The sequence below is a fragment of the Python bivittatus genome, unplaced genomic scaffold (assembly GCF_059951505.1).
Source record: "Python bivittatus isolate LINGU-HERP-01145 unplaced genomic scaffold, Pbiv_v1 ctg000580_np1212, whole genome shotgun sequence".
NCBI classification, from domain to species: Eukaryota; Metazoa; Chordata; class Lepidosauria; order Squamata; family Pythonidae; genus Python; species Python bivittatus.
This window is the reverse complement of record NW_028277087.1, coordinates 6036408-6053952: the sequence shown is the minus strand read 5'-3', so window position 1 is coordinate 6053952 and position 17545 is coordinate 6036408. Positions and strand designations below refer to the sequence as shown.

The following is a 17545-nucleotide window of genomic DNA, read 5'->3' as shown; positions in this document are numbered from 1 at the left end:
GCTGGGGAATTCTGGGAGTTGAAGTCCGTACATCTTACAGTTGCCAAGGTTGAGTAATACTGTCCTAAGTAGTTGAGGCATATCATACTAGAATCCCACATTTTCCTCTCTTCTGCACACAGGTACATCTAAGTAAGATTTTTGTATAACTTGAAGGAAGTTCTGCTAGGTAACAGTTTCCTTTTTTCTTCCATTTGTGGCTTGGCATACAGGAGAAATTTCCATAAAGCTCCAGGAGAGGTAAATTAGCAATTCCTTGAGAAGAAGTAGTAAGTTTGGCATCGGGACGCCCCAGTAACCCACTGTTCAAAAGGCTGAGTTTCTTTTGGAAAAACTCAGGTGCTCCTCTCGGTACCCTGTTGTCTTCAAAGGCCCAGTTGTGTACCATCTCTGCAGGTTCCCACAGAACGGGTCTGTCTGAAAGACCCTTCCGTCCATTTCCTTGATTGAGGAGAGAAAACTGAGATGCTCATCACTCTGACCCAAGGTGCTTTTCATCTCTTTCCTTGTTCCGGAATAACTTGAGAATGTGCTTTTCAATCACTTGTTGGACTAGAAAGCAAAGAAGAATTTTTATTGTTTGGAAAAGTATTTATATTCAGCACTCTACTGCACTGGAAGGATAGGTAGCGAGGGTGTTGGGTGTAGGTGTGTGCCTGCCTTTTCTGAGTCCTTGACTCTTGGCAAGTTCCTGCAGGTTTCTTGGCAAGGTTTTCAGAAGTGGTTTTCCCATGCCGCCTTCTCCCTGGGGTGGAGAGAGAGGGACTGACCCAAAGTCACCAGCTGGCTTGGTGCCTAAGGCTGGACTAGAACTCATGGTCTCCTGGTTTCTAGCCTGGTGCCTTTAACCACTACAGGTAGTCCTCGCTTAACAACCCTACTTGGGACCAGAATTTAGGTCACTAAGCAATGCGGTTGTTAAGTGAATCATGTGACCGGACTCAATTTTATAACCTTTTTTGTGGCAGTTGTTAAGTGAATCATGTGGTTCCCTGTTGATTTTGCTTGCCAGAAGCCAACTGGGAAGGTCACAAATGGGGATCACATGACCCCAGGACACTGCAACCATCGTAAGTGTGAGCTGGTTGCCAAGTGCCCAGATCGCAATCATGTGACCGTGTGGGTGCTGCAACCAGTGTAACTTCAGACACCAGTTGTAAGTCCCTTTTTTAGCACTGTTGTAACTTTGAATGGTTGCTAAACAAACAGTTGTTAAGTGAGGACTACCTGTACATCAAACCAGCTCTCAATTAATAATATAGTAATTAAATCCTTTCTCTGGATAATTTAATTGTTAAAAACTGATCAATTTTGTGAAATGCTGCTTTTAAAATTGTACAACTGCTGCCTTGAAGAGTCTGTGATGAAATGAAATTGTAGCCACAGATAATGCCTCTATGCTAAATCTTGTGATCCAGATTAGGGAAGGCGGTGATGTCCTTCTTTTAAAGGGTGGTTTGACAGGCTGCCACAGAACATGACATCTGCAAAACATGAGAACCAGCTTAGAAGGAGAGAGACAGAAAGCAGAATCACATAACATGCTGTATCACACTCTGGTTTGTCTGAAATCAGACAAAACTTTGTACAGGATCTTAGCCAAATAACATGTCTTCAGTTGATGCCCAATGCTTGCGGCCTGGCATCATCTCTAACTGAACAGAGAAAGAACATTTCACAGCTGGAGAAACTGGATAAGAAATGCCCACTTCCAGGTTCTCCCAAAAACAGATATCCTCACGAGGACATCCCTGCTAGAACCAAGCAACCAGGCTCTTCCATGGGGGAGAACTTGCGTTCACACTTACCCAAAACTTAAGCAACAGAAATGTTTAGTAGTTGACTAGCTGTGCTTAGAAACACTCTGGCTGCCATGAAAGAATCCCCCCCCCCGACTTACCTTTTTTGTGCCCCAAAGCCACCGCAAGGTCCATTGGAGTATAGCCAGAATCAGCTTCAGTGGTAAGGTCGGCACCCCGGGCTGAAACCACAGAGCAAAAAATAGGTGGGTTGGGAGTCCCCATGTCACTGTAACAAGATAAAACTTGTAAATAATTATAATGCACTACTGCATCATAGATCTTGGATTCCACTGGAGCCAAGATGATAATGACGACGATGATGATCTCCCAGAATTCCCCCTGGCAGGTCATAGAATTGTGATGGTGCAATTGCCGGAAACTGACACTCCAGTGTCCTACCATTTTGGATGGAATTCACAGTCAATCTTTTATAACACCTAGCATTACATGCAAAAAACCAAAACATTTAAACCCAAAAATAATTTAAGCCACCAAAAAGGTTGCCTTTTTTTCCTCCAATGAAAAAATATATATTTTGGAATGGAGGATTAGAAGATCAAGCATAGCAGGTATGTGTGACTTACCTAGCAAGGCCTCAACACACTTCACGTGATTGCCCCGCACAGCATAAAGAAGTGGAGTTCCACCATTCTGGAAGAATGATTGAGAAGGTTAACCCATAGTTGTCCCAATTTTTTTTTTTTTTTTTTTGGAGGGGAGGTGGTTGTGAGAAGATCGGTGCCACTTTTGCCTAGGGAAGTTTCCAGCTAAAAATCTCGCCAATCTTCACGGTTGGCCATGTTACGATGCAGTTGAGGAAGTTAACGTTCAAAGTATCCAATGGAACTTAAATCATTCCGGTTATGGACATGGGGAAGAGATCTGACGTAAGCTGTTAGGGATAGGAGAACTCCCCTCTTACAGCCAAGCTAGTTTGCTCAATTGCCCCCACAGCCCCAGCCCATCATCTGATCTCCAAAGCTCCAACCCTGTAAAGCCACCAGCACAGATCCCTCTCCTTTCTGAATGCCTCTGGATCACTGGGGCAGAGCGCGCCTGTGGTTAAAGAATGATTCTGTAGCCAGAGGTGTTGGGACAGCTTCCATAATCCCCAGACAACATGGCTCAGTGGAACGATGGGAACTGGAGTCTTCCTCTCCAGAAGATCATAGGGCTCAGCAAGGCAAGATTCATATCTTAGAGTTGCTGTATTCAAATCCCCTTTCAGCCACAAAGGTGAACTCAGTTATAACCTCTTAATCGCATCTTGCAGGATTGTTGCGAGGATCAATATGGGCAGGTGTGTGATGCTTTCTGGGAGGAAGGTCAAGTATAATTGAAATAATTAACAAAGCAGTAATATAGGAGGGACTGAAATGTTCACCCTTTTGGAATTTAGGGGCTGGAACATAGAGGATTCATATGACACACCTAATTAGGTCAATTTAAGGCCCTAGTCACTATTAAGGCAAGAGAAGGGCAGTTTTCATCCCAAATAACACCCTAATTCTGAGTTAAATTACTATTCCCAATCAGTTACGTTATCCTAACCCATAACGCATTCAACTCTGGGACATTGCCCAAACTGTTGCCCATTTAATCCTTCGAGAAAAAGAGGCAGAAATTTAGACAACCACCATCCTGTCTCCATTCTCCCCATTTTGGGGAAGGTGTTAAAAAGGAGGTGGAGCCACAATTACAAAGAACCCTGGAGGAAGCAGATTATCTGAACGTTCTTCCATCCAGGTTCAAAACTGGACAAGGTACCAAAACCACTTGATGGCTTTTGTGGATGACCTGTGGTGGGACGGGGTAGAGCTGGTCCTGCTGGATCTCTCGGTGGCTTTTGACACCATCAATCATGCTATCTTACAGGACCACTTCAGTCTCCTCCCTCAACACCACGGACAGTTACCCAATCGTAGGTGTTGATGTCCACGTCCTTCTCCAACAGCAAGGTGACAATGCCTGTGTATCCTCCTGTGCTTGCGAGGGACAAGGCACTCTCCCGCTCCTTCGCCAGGGCGTGGGGATCTGCACCCTGCAGAGAGTAAGAGAAAGATTAGAGAACTTTCACAACTGCTGCTCGAAATGTTGGCTTTCCAAGACAATTGCCCCCATGCAACCTTTCGTACCCATTCCAGCATGTTGCGGACGGTTTCAATCTCTCCAAAAGCCGAGGCCCACATCAGAGGGGTGAATCCTCGCTCGTCTGGCTTGTTCAGCAGGTTCTCACCTGTAATGGGGATGAAGTGGGCAGTGGGGCTCGACTGAAATCAAGAGGACCTCCCTCCAGGTTTTGAAGGAGCAGCTCATAGGGTTTAAAGGCAATCCTTCGCTGCACTGTGATATGATCCTTGGACTGCCCTGTGCAAAACAGTTCTGCCCAATCATTAACAGAGGGAGGCAGCCTTCTTTCCAATCCTCCCTTGGTGCCCATCAGATTTCCTTCTTGTCTGATTTTAAATATCCTTTTACTTAAAAAATAATAATATAAAAGAGGCTGGCAGAGTACAGAGCAAAGAAACAGTCATAGCATCACGTTTATTTGTGGGAATCAATGGCCCACAAAAGTCCCACTGAAAGGGTAGCAAACATCCTATGGGGCTACTTTTACATACTGGTCAACAGATGCTTTGTGAGTGATTGTGCCCACCATGACAGCCATTTTATAAATGGGCAAACCTCCCATTGTTGCCATTTTGTGAATGTGCTCCCGATACACAAAATTCCAAACACCTCTAACTCCAAAAGACTGCACACCTCCGATCTGATCTCATTGCCATCCTTCCTCCAGTAAAATTCAGGGCAATGACCCATTGCTTCTGCCTCTAACAACAACCCTATGAGGTAGGTTACATTAGGTAACCCAGTAGACAGAGGTCAGAGGTGGAAGGATGCTTTGAAAACGTGTCTTTCTGATCATTGCAGAAATCTTGTGAAATTACTGAGTAAAACCTCCCCAGGCTGTATACTTCTAACAGTGTTTCTTGTGATTCTAGAACAGGGTTCCCCCTCAAGGTTCCTCCAAATCAAAATTGCCAGCCTATGTTGAAAAATAATGCAATATTAAAATCCCATCAAACAATCGTGAGAAGCTGTAACAGCAGCGAATGCATTCATGCCTACTTAGTGGCGATAAGGGCGGCAAAGCGTCATTACTCCTCCGCTCTTATTGTGTCCACAGATAGCCGCCCCACAGCCCTGTTTCGGGTGACATGAGCCCTCCTGGGTAAGGATGGCTTGGAGAACCTTCTGCAGGGACACGCAGAGGAATTTTCTCAGCATCTGTATTGTCGAAGGCTTTCACGGCCTGCATACGATGGCTGGTGTGGGTCTTCCGGGCTGTGTGGCCGTGTTCTGGAAGTTTTGTTTCCTAACGTTTCGCCAGCACCTGTGACTGGCATCTTCAGAGTGCAGGAACAGGTGCTGGCGAAACGTTAGGAAACAAAACTTCCAGAACACGGCCACACAGCCCGGAAGACCCACACCAGCCACCTTTCTCAGCATCTGTCGGATAAAATTGCTCGGATTCATTCTCAGTTGGATGCTGGCTTTACTGCAGGTCCCATGGAGGTGCCTAGGGAGGACCCTTGCCCTGTTATCTGGGAACGGTTTGAACCTGTTGGACCCAAGGAAGTGGACAGGATCCTCGGGGCTGTGAGCTCAGCCACCTGCTCTTTCAATCCATGCCCCTCCTAGCTTATGAAAGCAGCCTGGAGGTGTTGTGCGAGGGGGTTCTAGCAATGGTTAATGCAACTTTGAGTGAGGGGGTTGTTCCCTCACCTCTTAAGGAGGCCGTGGTTCGCCCCCTCCTCAAGAGGCCATTGCTAGACCCCACCATACTGGACAATTTTCATCCAGTATCTAACCTCCCCTTTTTGGGGAAGGTGATTGAGAAGGTGGTTGTACAACAGCTTCAGAGAACCTTGGATGAAGTGGATTATCTGGATCCCTTTCAGTTGGGATTCAGATCTGGGTACGGGAAGGAAACAGCATTGGTCGCACTTCTGGATGATCTTTGGCAAGGGTGGGATGGGGGTTGTGCATCCATCCTTGCCCTACTTGACCTCTCAGCAGCTTTTGATATCAACAACCATGGTGTCCTTCTGGATCCGCTCAGAGGACTGGGGGTGGGCGGCACTGTGTTGTGCTGGTTCACCTCCTTCCTCCAGGGCCAATTCCAGCCAGTGGTGATTGGGGAGGAGAGATCCCGCCCTCAGCTCCTGTTATGTGGGGTGCCACAGGGTTCAGTGCTCTCCCCCCTCCTATTTAACATCTACATGAGGCTGCTAGGTGAGCTCATCTGTCACCATTGGGTGAGTATACTGATGATACCCAATTATACATCTCTCCCCCTGGCGCATTAAGCGATGCTGCGAATGTCCTATCCCGGTGCCTGGAGGCTGTGAGGGTCTGGATGGGGAACAGCACGCTTCAGCTGAGCCCTGGCAAGACTGAGTGGCTGTGGGTTCTGGGGCCTTCTAGAGTTATGCCGTCTTTGGTACTGAATGGGGTTGCACTGCCCCAGACAGACCCTGTGCGCAATCTGGGGGTCCTCCTGGACTCATGACTCCTGCTCGAAGAGCAGGTGGCAGCCATGGCTAGGAGGGCCTTTGCACAGCTTCATGTTGGGTGCCAGTTGCGCCCATTCCTAGATCAGAAGGACCTGATCACTGTCACTCATGCCCTGGTCACCTCCCGTTTGGATTTCTGTAATGCGCTCTACAGGGGGCTGCCCTTGAAGAGTATCCAGAAGTATCAGCTGGTGCAAAATGCAGCGGCACGGGCAGTTATGTGTGCCCCTAGGGCAGTACACGTTACACCTCTGCTTCGTGAGCTGCACTGGTTGCCAGTTTGCTTCCGGGTCCAGTTCAAGGTACTGGTTTTGACCTTTAAAGCCCTTCATGGCGTGGAGCTGGGTTACCTGAGGGACCGCCTCTCCCCGATTACATCTGCCCGTCCCATCAGGTCTGGCAGAGAAGGCATGCTGCGGGTCCCGTCGGCTAGAGAATTACACTTGGCGGGTCCTAGGAGGCGGGCCTTCTTTGCCGTGGTGCCCACCTTGTGGAATCTTCTCCCCCCAGAAGTGATATTAGCTCCATCCCTCTTAGCATTCTGCAAGTCCCTCAAGACTTGGCTGTGTGATCAGGCCTGGGGCTCCCAGGGGACCGGGGAGATTTTACGATAGCTGCCTTATTAATGTTATCCCCTCCTGTTTTGTGTGCTTTTACAGTTTTTTATGGGTAATTGTTTTTATCTATTTATTTTTTAATTGTTGTATGCTGCCCTGAGTCACCTTGTGAGAGATGGGGGGCTATATAAATATGATAAATAAAATAAATTTTAATGTTTAATATGGTAAATGTAACCCATACAAAGAAAAGCTCTTTTGGGGTCCTCCATAATTTTTAAACACGGGAAGGGGTCCCGAGAGAGAAAAAAAATTCAGAAACACTGTTCTAGCATAGTGTTTCTCAACCTGAGCAACTTTAAGATGTGTAGACTTCAACTCCCAGAATTCCCCAGGCAGCCATGCTGGCTGGGGAATTCTGGAAGTTGAAGTCCACACATCTTAAAGTTGCCAAGGTTGAGAAACACTGCTCTAGCAGAAGAACAAGAAGCTGAGAAACTTCATGGCTCACCTCTTCGGAGGCTCTCCTTTAACAAGATCAGTTCACCTTGAGCTGCAAGTTGGTGAATAGACAGAGCTAGAAGTCAAAAGAGAAGACGCTGATCAAGATAGCTTTGGCTTAAGGGCGATTTAAAATTTTTAATCAATAAGAATGAAATATTCTATATAATGCAACTTGGAATATCTTTTAACATTCTAGCACATTCCAGATTTACTGAGGTATAGAGTTGCTAATTCAAATAAGTTTTATATTGCATAATTTTATTCTGATTTCCATGGTGGGGGGAAGGAGCTAAGGGGTGGAGCCCTATGCTTTTAAACATGTAGAAATCTTATTCATCCCTTTAGCAAAACACACATTATCTTGACAAACTCACAGGACAGAAACTTGACTTAAAGAACAATGAACACAAAAGCTAGATTATAAGGAAACTGAATTTTCCATCCAGTACATTCTACAGCATATATCTTGTTATTAAGGGAGTACAAATTGCATCTGTTTCTCTTGGAACATTCAAATCCATCAATATAAATTGATTTGGACCTCATCTCTAATTCAGACCAGATTTGAACCATTAAAATGCATGTTCAAAAAACAACTGAATTGGCCCAACTTGAACTGGTGAATCAGTTCAATGCATCAGATACTGACAAAGGCCTAGAAGATTTTCAGAACAAAGAAGAAATTTTTTCTTTCTTTCAGGGAACTAGTTTTCTTGAACAGAAACAAATACAGTAGTGTACAAGTGGAGGAGGATGAAAGCTGCCATTTAAAAGTTAAAAAAATGTTTTTAATGTCAATCTTTGAATTTTGAATTTTATTCAATTGGATTTATAGCAGTGGAATCCTGCACTGACAAGGGGTTAGGCTGGATAGCCTCCAAGATCCCTTTCAGCCCTTACATTCTGTGATTCTGGAGCTTCACGGTGATGAGCTGTGTTGCTTTACATGTATGTATTTGCATGGACTGTGAACTGCCCTGAGTTTTATGAACAAGTATGAAGATACAGATAAATAATGTATTTATTATTTGTAATAAATAAATTTCTCCCATTGTTTCTCAGATAAAATATTTAAATGCCTGTTTGTCTTCCCCCTCAACAGGTCTTCCCCCTCTATGCTTAATTTTGACAGCTGAATATGGTCCGGCTGCTGGAATCACACTACCTAACCGAGTTTTCTTGCATGTCACACAAAAAACTCACTATCCAAAGTAGCTGGCAAGGCAGACACTTCATTGCCACGTTGACGGTTTGTCAGGGTGGTGGAATGCTTCAGGATCCCTCCATCTACATTTTGAGAAATAAAAGACAGAGAATCTTCAGAGTTTATTGAATTAACCACAATTAGCTAGATTCACATGGCTTGCTAAGCTGTAGCCTTGCTTTAGAAGCCAGCTGAGTTCACCCAAGATACACCCTAAGGCAAGAGTATCCACAGGGTGTGGTCATAAAAGTCAAAATGGCTACCACAGTGTGATTGAACCTTTGCCTGTTTACATGGGTTGTGCTATTGTGGCAGCCATCTTGACTTTTTTGACCACACCCTGCAAACGCCCCTGCCCTAGGAGAAAGAAAGAAAGAAAGAAAGAAAGAAAGAAAGAAAGAAAGAAAGAAAGAAAGAAAGAAAGAAAAAGAGAAAGAAAGAGAAAAAGGAGAAAGATGTAGAGAAAGGAAAAGGAGAAAGAGAAGGTGTTGAATTAATTTTCTTTTTTAAGAACTAGCTTTTTCTTCCGGATATATCTCCCAATCTTTTGTACAATTCAAACTGGACATATTTACTGCAGGGGTTGGAGAAGATTCAACAGATGAACTGTTCTTTGGTCTTTTGGTGGAGTGCAGAGCACAGAAACTTTCCATCGGGGTAGAATCTGCATCTTTTCTCATTTCTCTCTTGCCTTCTACATCCCTAGTGCTTTACTCAGCCTGACAGGGCAGGTGTCTGCCACTGAAGAAGGGAAAAAGCTGAGAAAAGAAAGGAAGGCTGGAGTCATAATTATATCAAATTTAATTGAGAGCTAGTGGTCACATTCCTGCTCGAAGAGGCTTACAGTCTCTACAGCAATGTTTTTCAAACTTGGCAACTGTAAGATGTATGGACTTCAACTCCCAGAATTCCCCAATCAGCAAGAATTCTGGGAGTTGAAGTCCACGCATCTTAAAGTTGCCAAGTCTGAAAAACACTGCTGTAGAGCCTGTTGACAGAAGGGTGACAACAGAAGACAGTAATGGAAGAAGAGATAATGCAAAGAGATTGCATGTAATGTCATTGTGGAAGATTTAGCTCTGCTCTAGTACAAACATCTCTGGCCTTTATTCAGTAGTTCATCCACCATAGTGGGACCCAGAATTAATCTAGGTGGGACCCCAGTTAATCAGTCAAGCTTTAACAAAGTCATATCATAGAAATTAATTATAGAAACAGAACATGTATAAACATATCTATGTCTTACCTAGGAAAAGTAAGTTTTTAGTTTCTATCATAGGAGACTGGAACCCAAGTTTATTCATTTATTAGATTTATATGGCCACCCAATTCACAAGAGCAACACTCGGTGACATATAATTTAAAGAAACATGAAAACAAAAATAAAATACAATGCAAAATTATATAATATACCTTCAGAACATAGAAAAGAGCAGGATAACAGAGTTATGGAAATAATAATAACGGAAGAAATGGAGGCCAACCAACAGCTCTCATTCAAAGCTCTTACATTCTACACAGGGTTATTTCACAGTTCAATAGGGTATTATTTTACAATTTTATCATTTTAAATTACCCTGTCATTTAAAATGGAAAAGTGACCTAAAATATAAAAAGTTGAGCATCATTATCCTAAACAATCCAATGTCTAAATCTTGCATGGATTTTCTTGTACAAAACTGGTCTGCATTTTATTGATTGATTGACTGACTGATGAAATACCTAGGCCGGCCCAGTCTGCCACAATTGTTACAAATTTGTGTTACAAATTATTTCAATTTATTTATGCTAGTTTTGCAAGTCCTAGACCACATTTATGCAAGGCACTTAACCACACCCAAGAATTATAAAATGTGTCCTGTTGAGTTAAATGAGGTTTATTTTTAAATGTGTAGAGGATTGCAGTTTAAATTAAAGACATAGCATTCCAATACTCATCACCTACATAATTCCTAGCTTAACTTGGGTATCATAAGAATATCACTTCCACTTTTATTCTGAACTAAAAGAAATTCTAGAAGCTGAATTCTGCTGCTGATATTCTATCATATCCAGTTTCCCCCTCTAACTCTCCCCATTCAGAACTGAGCTTTCTGAACTTACCATTTAAATCATCACCAACTTCTGAATATGGATATAATTGCAGGTTTATTATTGTGTCATCATCGTCGTCTTTCCTGTCGCCAGCAGAAACTTCAGGATCCCTCTGAGTGGTGGCTTGGATCATTTTAGTACTGCAATGCTGTTACTGTGTCTGCAGGCTTGTGGACACTCTGAAAGTGCAACGATACAGTGAATGAGATTGGCTTGCTCGGAGGCTTGGTGGGGGCAGCATGCCAGGCAGGGTAGAAACACAACTAACTAATGGATGAAGGAAGACATAAAATAGAGACGAGCTTCTAATTAGCAATGGCCAAAGAGAAAGCAGTGAAGCAATTCCAAACAGGAGTAAGCTCCCCGAGCAGAAGAACTCGGTTTGAAGACGCCATTCTTAACTCACCCCACTCTTCTTGATACTTCATTAACCCGGTTTTGGAAGGATGGATACCGAACGATCAAAGCATGATCGTCCTCAATCCCAGCCAGGATGGGAAATAATGATAGCCAACAGTCCTGAATTGCATTCGCTCCTCTGCTGCCCTTTGATGCAAAGTGAAAGTAACTTTCTCTTCCCACAATGCATTTGAAGCTCTGGTTATTTTTAAAAAGCACCTGGCGGGTTGGCCCTTTAAGGGTTCCCGTGAATTTACGGAGGAAGTCTTACTTTATGAATGAGCCGCCGGAATTTGCCCCACCCACCCGACCACTCCGCCTATTACGTGCCAGGAGGGGGCGGAGCTGCTTCCCCCCGAATGGTTAGTCTTAAAGGGCCCGCGCTTCTGGTGATTTCTAAGCCCAAATCAGAGGCACGCACTTTCGACTCCCTCTCACCGAGCAGATATTAATCCTTCCCTGCAGTTTCGGGAGTTCCCGGTGATCGCTTGTAAAATTTCAGATTACGATGCAGCTGTTAAAAATAAATATAGGATACCCCATGCTGGCTTGATTTTTCCAGGGCTAAGAACAGCCAAGGAAACTAAAAATGACCCAGAACAATGGTGGAAAGATCAAGATATTGTTGCATTTTTTATTTATGTAAATATATAGTGCCCCTCCTTCCTTCCTTCCTTCCTTTCATTTGCCATGCCATTTCTTTCTTTCTTTCAACTCCTCTTCTTTGGTTTTGCGAGGTGATCTAAAAAATAACCCCCTGAAACCAGGGGACATGTTTTAATCACTTTTTTTTTAATTGTTTAAACCAGTGTTTCTCAACCTTGGGAACTTTAAATTTTGTGGACTTCAATTCCCAGAATTCCCCAGCCAGCATTTAATAAAATTTTAAACAAAGTGATTGTGCTGGCCCACATCCTTCTTTCAAAGCCTATTTCTTGCCTCTCAGTGGTTCAATTACCATCTCTATAAGGTTGCGTTCACACAACATGTTTAACTTGGCTACTTGTTCTAATCAATTTTCTGGGTGTGGATAATCCAATGCTAAACTAACCAAATGACCTGGGTTTCCACCACACACTAAACCAGAACAAAGCCAAAACAAGGATTCAATTCTCCATGCTTAACATGTGCAAACACAGCCCAAATGTTCCCATTTCTAGGCCAGACAAACCTTGACATAACAACCAGTTCTATATGGTAAAACAATGATTCCCAACCTTGGCAACTTTAAGATGTGTGAACTTCAACTCCCAGAATTCCCCAGCCAGCCATGTTGGCTGGGGAATTCTGGGAGTTGAAGTCCACACATCTTAAAGTTGCCAAGGTTGAGAAACACTACGGTAAAAGTCCCATTATTATTAAAATGATACATAGATGTGTATTTCTTTATTGCTCTTTTTCTCAGAGGAGCCTGGAATGGTTTATATGAGAAAGAGGAAAGAATCCTAAATAAAACCATAGCAATAAAACCAATGTGACATAAAAACAGTAAATACAAAAACTGAAAACACAGGAAAAAAACCAAGCACAGAAAAATTAAAAACTTCAGAAGGCCACTAAGGTTCCTGGAAGAAGGTCCCTCTGCTTTCAAGGGATTGTGTATTTTTCTGTTGTTTTCTTAGCTAAGACAAACAATTGCACAGGCTTTTGTGCTTGGTTTTGTTAATTAAAACACAACACACAATCCCACTGAGCGCAGCGGGATTTATTTCCAGGATCCGTGGACCATGTTAGGGAGGAAGCCTCACCGAACACAACAGAAAAAAAGAATATTTTCCTTAAGTACTTGGGGACTGGTAAGAGCCATTCATGTAGAAAGGGAAACCCTCTCTCGTAAGCCTTAGCATCTTTTCAGGCCTGAGCCCCGGCATGGGGAATCCGAGATCCAAATAAATCAATAAATCCTGACGGAACGCGAAAAGAAAGTGGAAGAAGCGGTACATTTCCCGCACCGTTTTGACACCACTGATGAAAAAAACAGTAAGAACCTTTCTCCTCAGACGGTGTTTCCACGCAGGTACGTTTCTGACGATGCACCCAGCCTTCCGGAAGTTGCTGCTCGGCTGGAGTTCCGCCCCGGCTCCGCAGTCCGCTTTCTCTCACGCCGGGTCGGGCTCGGTTCGGGACCATGGAGGAGCCTGAGATGCAGCTAAAAGTGAAAAAAGGTAACGGTGACGGCTACTTCCGGGTTGTGTTACACTAAAAGAAGTCCGGGGAAGAATGGGGAAAGGGGCGCATATACTCCCCCCACGGCCTCTGGCTGAGAGTTGGGTGTTATTGGAGCAAAGTAAAACGGGTCGCGGCTCTAGAGTTGGCCTGTGGGATCCGTGCCCGGACAATTTCTGCCGATCGGGTGGAATCCCAGCCCTTTTCGCTTTAATACTAAAAATTTGTCTTTGTTTCAGTAGGGACTGAACAGTCCCGGGCATCTTCCCCCAAGCTACAAATAGGAGAGGGCAATTCTGTTGCACTGAAAGAGATCTTTCTTATTTATTGTTCTGGTCTGGCCTTGTGCACCCATTCATAGCCGACCTGGGCTGATCACAAACAAGCTAACCATAGTGGCAGCTGGTCAAAGGCCGGATGGAAGACCACTAAGTAATTCCAGAGGAGTAAGCTAAGCTGAAAGTGGAGAATAGCAATGGCAAGCCGTGTTTCTATTGTTGCCAAGAAGTTCCCAGCAGCTGAGTTTGACTCCAGGACCTTTTGTTTTAATGGTGAGGGTGCAACTTGAAAGTCTGCATGTTTCTTCAGAAGTAAAACCCACTAAAATTAGTAGGATTAACTCCCAGTTGAGAGTTTTACCTTAGAAAGGAGCATGTTGGAGACTTGGCTCCTAACTGCTCAGTTGCAGTCTCTGCACCTAACTTACCTCACAGCTTCATTGTGAGGATAAAGGGATTGTGCCACATTAAGTGGGCCTAAACTTTTAGAAGATAGTTGTTGTGGGGAAAATAGGAGGAGGAAGGACCATATGCCTCCAGTTACATAAAAAAAAGTGGGATAAAAATATAATGACAACAACTGAAGTGTGAAAGATTCACTTTCGCCACCATCCTTCTGGATTCTTATCCTGTTTTCCAATTTCATTTCTCTCCTTCTGCCCTAACATTCATCTCTCATTCTGAGGCACTGTGCCTATTTTAGACTGCCCACCTATCCTGACTTTTCCCCTATTGCTGGTTAGTTTTCATATTTTGGAATTTTCTCCAAGCCTATACATCCCTTTCTTGCATTGGTTGCATGAAGGCATGACATGTACTACTGAACACTGGCAATAAGGAGAAAGAAAAATGTGAAGGCGTTTTTTTTTCTCCTGGTGTGGAAGTGAAGCTGTGAGAAAAATGTTGCTTCCTTTTTTCTGATAGTGACAGACAAGTTTACAGAGAGCATGAATGTCCTGGCCAATGAACCTTCTGTTGCGTTGTATCGGCTTCAAGAGCATGTCAGGCGGTCTCTCCCAGAACTGGCTGAACATAAAGTAAGCTGCAGTCTTAACTGTTAATGAGAATGGATGTGGTGTCATTCTTAGAAACAGTATATAATCTAATAAACCTATTCTGTTTCAGAATAGGGGCTCAGATATTTAATTATTCCTCCATACTTTATAATGCCTTGCAGGCAGAAAAGTAGTATACTGGGGAAAGAGAAATTGAAAATTTTTCTGTGGTATGTTAGTTTTCTGTGTGCAGAGAATCAGACCAAGGTAGAGGCAGCTGTGAGAAGTGGGTATATTCGTGTATATCTGCTAATTGAATTCTCCAGAGCCTTTTCTGTAATGGAGAAGCACTGGTCCTTAAGGCCTGAGGATATATAGGATATATATCTGACTTTTATCAATTTGTCTTTGTTACATTTACTAAGAAGAGGGTGGTGAAATGCCTCCATGAGAGACAGAGCAGCACCGGCCTCTTTGAAAGAGGCAGTAATCAGGCTACCCCTGAAGAAAAATCAAGCCAGATTGAGAGGCAACAGATCGCTCTTTCAACAAAGTTTTCTGCTTCTCTCTATCTAGCAAAAAATTAGCTGTCCTTTCTCTTTGCAGGCTGACATGCAGAGCTGGGAAGAACAGAGTCAAGGAGCCATTTACACCGTAGAATATGCCTGCAGGTGACTGTCCTTAGAAACTCATTGGATACAGAGAACCACAAAGAGTCCAAGTGTATTTCTTTTTCAAGATGAGTGTACGTTTTTTCAAAGGACTTAACATGAATATGTTCAAACTTGTTTTTCCATCAAAGAAGACTAGGAACTAACTCGGTGGCTGCTTTTCAAAATGGAAACCTCATCCCCCATTCCAGAGCTTTTCCTGTACGCTCACAGCACAGCCCAACCTGTGTGGATCCGGTTTATTGAAATATAGTCATTGTTCAGTAGAAGAGCACTTGCAAAGGAGCTATTTATAAAGTTAAATTAGTGTTTGATTCTAAAGCAAAGGTGCATAATCCTTTTCACACCAAGAACCATACTTGGATATTGAGTATGTGCTGGGAGGTGCATTTCAACTAGGTATAAAGATAACTAGGATGAAATTAAATGAAAGTTCAGTCCGCATGATTACTCTGCATATATTCAGTAACGTTCCCTTTCTACCATTTTACAAACATCACAGATTCATGACAAGCTTTGGAGGGCATTCAGAGGCTCCTATATAATCCTGATCCCTCAGTTCATGTTCTCAGTTTCCTAGGAATCTCTCTGCTTTTAATTAATATGTCAGTTCAGCATAACATAGGTAGAGGGGCATCATTTAGCCCAGCAAGTAGAAAAACGTGCTGGGAAGGGAGATTAGAAGTTTCTAGCCCTCATGACAGGACATCTGTGCTTGAAAGAGTTTGAATTTGCTGAAAGTATTTGCCTTTGTGCTTGCAGGCAGGGATCCAAATAAACACACTTCTCGGTGTCCAACTCCTATCCCTGGATTTCTGAGGCTGGGATGTTCTTGAGGCCCTCTTTCCCCAACCCTTGTCATTCTAACCAGATGCTTTCTCTCCTGCTCCAGTGCCATCAAGAATATGAAGGACAGTAGCATGTATTTCAAGAACATCGAAGGGCTCCTCAACCACGCCATTACCATAAAACATCGGTTGAATTCTGCCCGAAGGTAGCTCTGGAGATCTGGATACAGGAAAACTTCATGGCCACCCTCCCCATTTATGGAGAGGAGCTTCAGATGCCAGGAGGAAGCCACTCTGCACCAGCGCAACCAAGACAAGTGTATATTAAGCAGTCTCCAGATTTAATCCTTTTTTAACATTGCTAATTATTGTTAATTTAAAAAACAGCACAACAAGCAGAGAACATATGTTAGCAGCACTCAGTGTCCAAGGAAGAAACACTGCAGGCAAGAGCTTTTCTGCAGTGTAATGTGCTTGTACACGTTGGGCAGGATTTGCTTTGTAGAGGCAGTGGGTAGGGAGAGAAGAATACATGAAAGTCCGTTATATTGAGTTAGACTATTGGTCCACGTAGCTCATGATTGGTAGCAGGCTGGCTACAACTCTCCAGAGCAGTGTTTTTCAACCTTGGCCATTTTAAGATGGGTGGACTTCAACTCCCAGAATTCCCCAGCCAGCCTTGCTGGCTGGGGAATTCTGGGAGTTGAAGTCCACCCATCTTAAAATGGCTAAAGTTGAGAAATGCTGCTCCAGAGCCTCAGGTGTGCAAGATGCATTTGGAAATCGCAGATTTTGAACCCAGGACTTCTTCTGCTTGCCAAAACAAGCGTTGTCTTACCTACTGAGTGCCCATTCTTCTCCAAGTTCCATCTGCTTCACCTTATCCTCTCTCCCTTTTCAAGATATGGCAAGTGCCTTTCCTTCAGCTCTCTCAGTCAAGCTAGATTTTGCCATCTCCTGCATTTGTCAAAAAGGAAGGCAATCTTAGACTTAAGATGACCCCCCCTCTTCCCTACCCGAGGAAGGTGAGAGAGAGAAACCCTTGAATGCTTCCACTGCTTTATTCTTAGCTATCTAATACAATCCTCCCAGTTAAAGATGAATTATTTGGAAGAAGGCCTCGTTTTCCTCTCAGATAAATGCGTATAATAGATTTTGGAATGGCGAAAATGTTAACTGGGAATGCAGACAATCATTTGTGCTGCAGAGACCAACAGCCTCATAGTTGCCTTGTTTGATCCTTAGCACGCTCAGAGACATTCCATTTTACACACAACTCTGCTCTCGCCCATTTGTATCCAACGGGCTTCAGATACTTTATAAAGGGAGAGTTTTCCAGCTTTGTGTCTCTGGTCAGAGCCCGGCTACCCAAGGCCTGCATCAGCCCCCCCCCATCAACTTTTCACAGACACCAAAGCCGCTCAACAACCCCAAAGGGTTGAAAATCAGAGGCATCTTATCATTTTGAAGTGGGAAACGCAATACGCAGAATCTGTAGGCATCCCTGATG

At 43.7% G+C, this 17545-nt stretch overlaps 2 protein-coding genes across 3 annotated transcripts; one reads left to right on the top strand and one right to left on the bottom strand.

Annotated features, from left to right (window-relative positions):
• Position 1: 1 nt before the first annotated feature.
• RFXANK (regulatory factor X associated ankyrin containing protein) lies at positions 2-13265 on the bottom strand. Of its 2 annotated transcripts, none has more exons than XM_007435567.4 (9): positions 13126-13265; positions 10748-10917; positions 8644-8727; positions 7448-7513; positions 3938-4038; positions 3718-3843; positions 2387-2453; positions 1901-1981; positions 2-552 (listed from the first exon to the last, which is right to left on the bottom strand). In XM_007435567.4, the coding sequence occupies exons 2-9, from the start codon at positions 10869-10871 to the stop codon at positions 473-475; spliced, it is 729 nt and encodes a 242-aa protein (XP_007435629.1). In that variant the 5' UTR covers positions 10872-10917; positions 13126-13265; the 3' UTR covers positions 2-472. The 2 variants fall into 2 exon arrangements, with proteins under 2 accessions (XP_007435629.1, XP_007435628.1); XM_007435566.4 differs by lacking the exon at positions 13126-13265 and adding an exon at positions 11145-11361.
• Positions 13180-16680, top strand: BORCS8 (BLOC-1 related complex subunit 8). Its single transcript, XM_007435568.4, has 4 exons — positions 13180-13302; positions 14506-14618; positions 15183-15247; positions 16140-16680. The coding sequence occupies exons 1-4, from the start codon at positions 13266-13268 to the stop codon at positions 16243-16245; spliced, it is 321 nt and encodes a 106-aa protein (XP_007435630.1). The 5' UTR covers positions 13180-13265; the 3' UTR covers positions 16246-16680.
• The last annotated feature ends 865 nt before the right edge of the window (positions 16681-17545 follow it).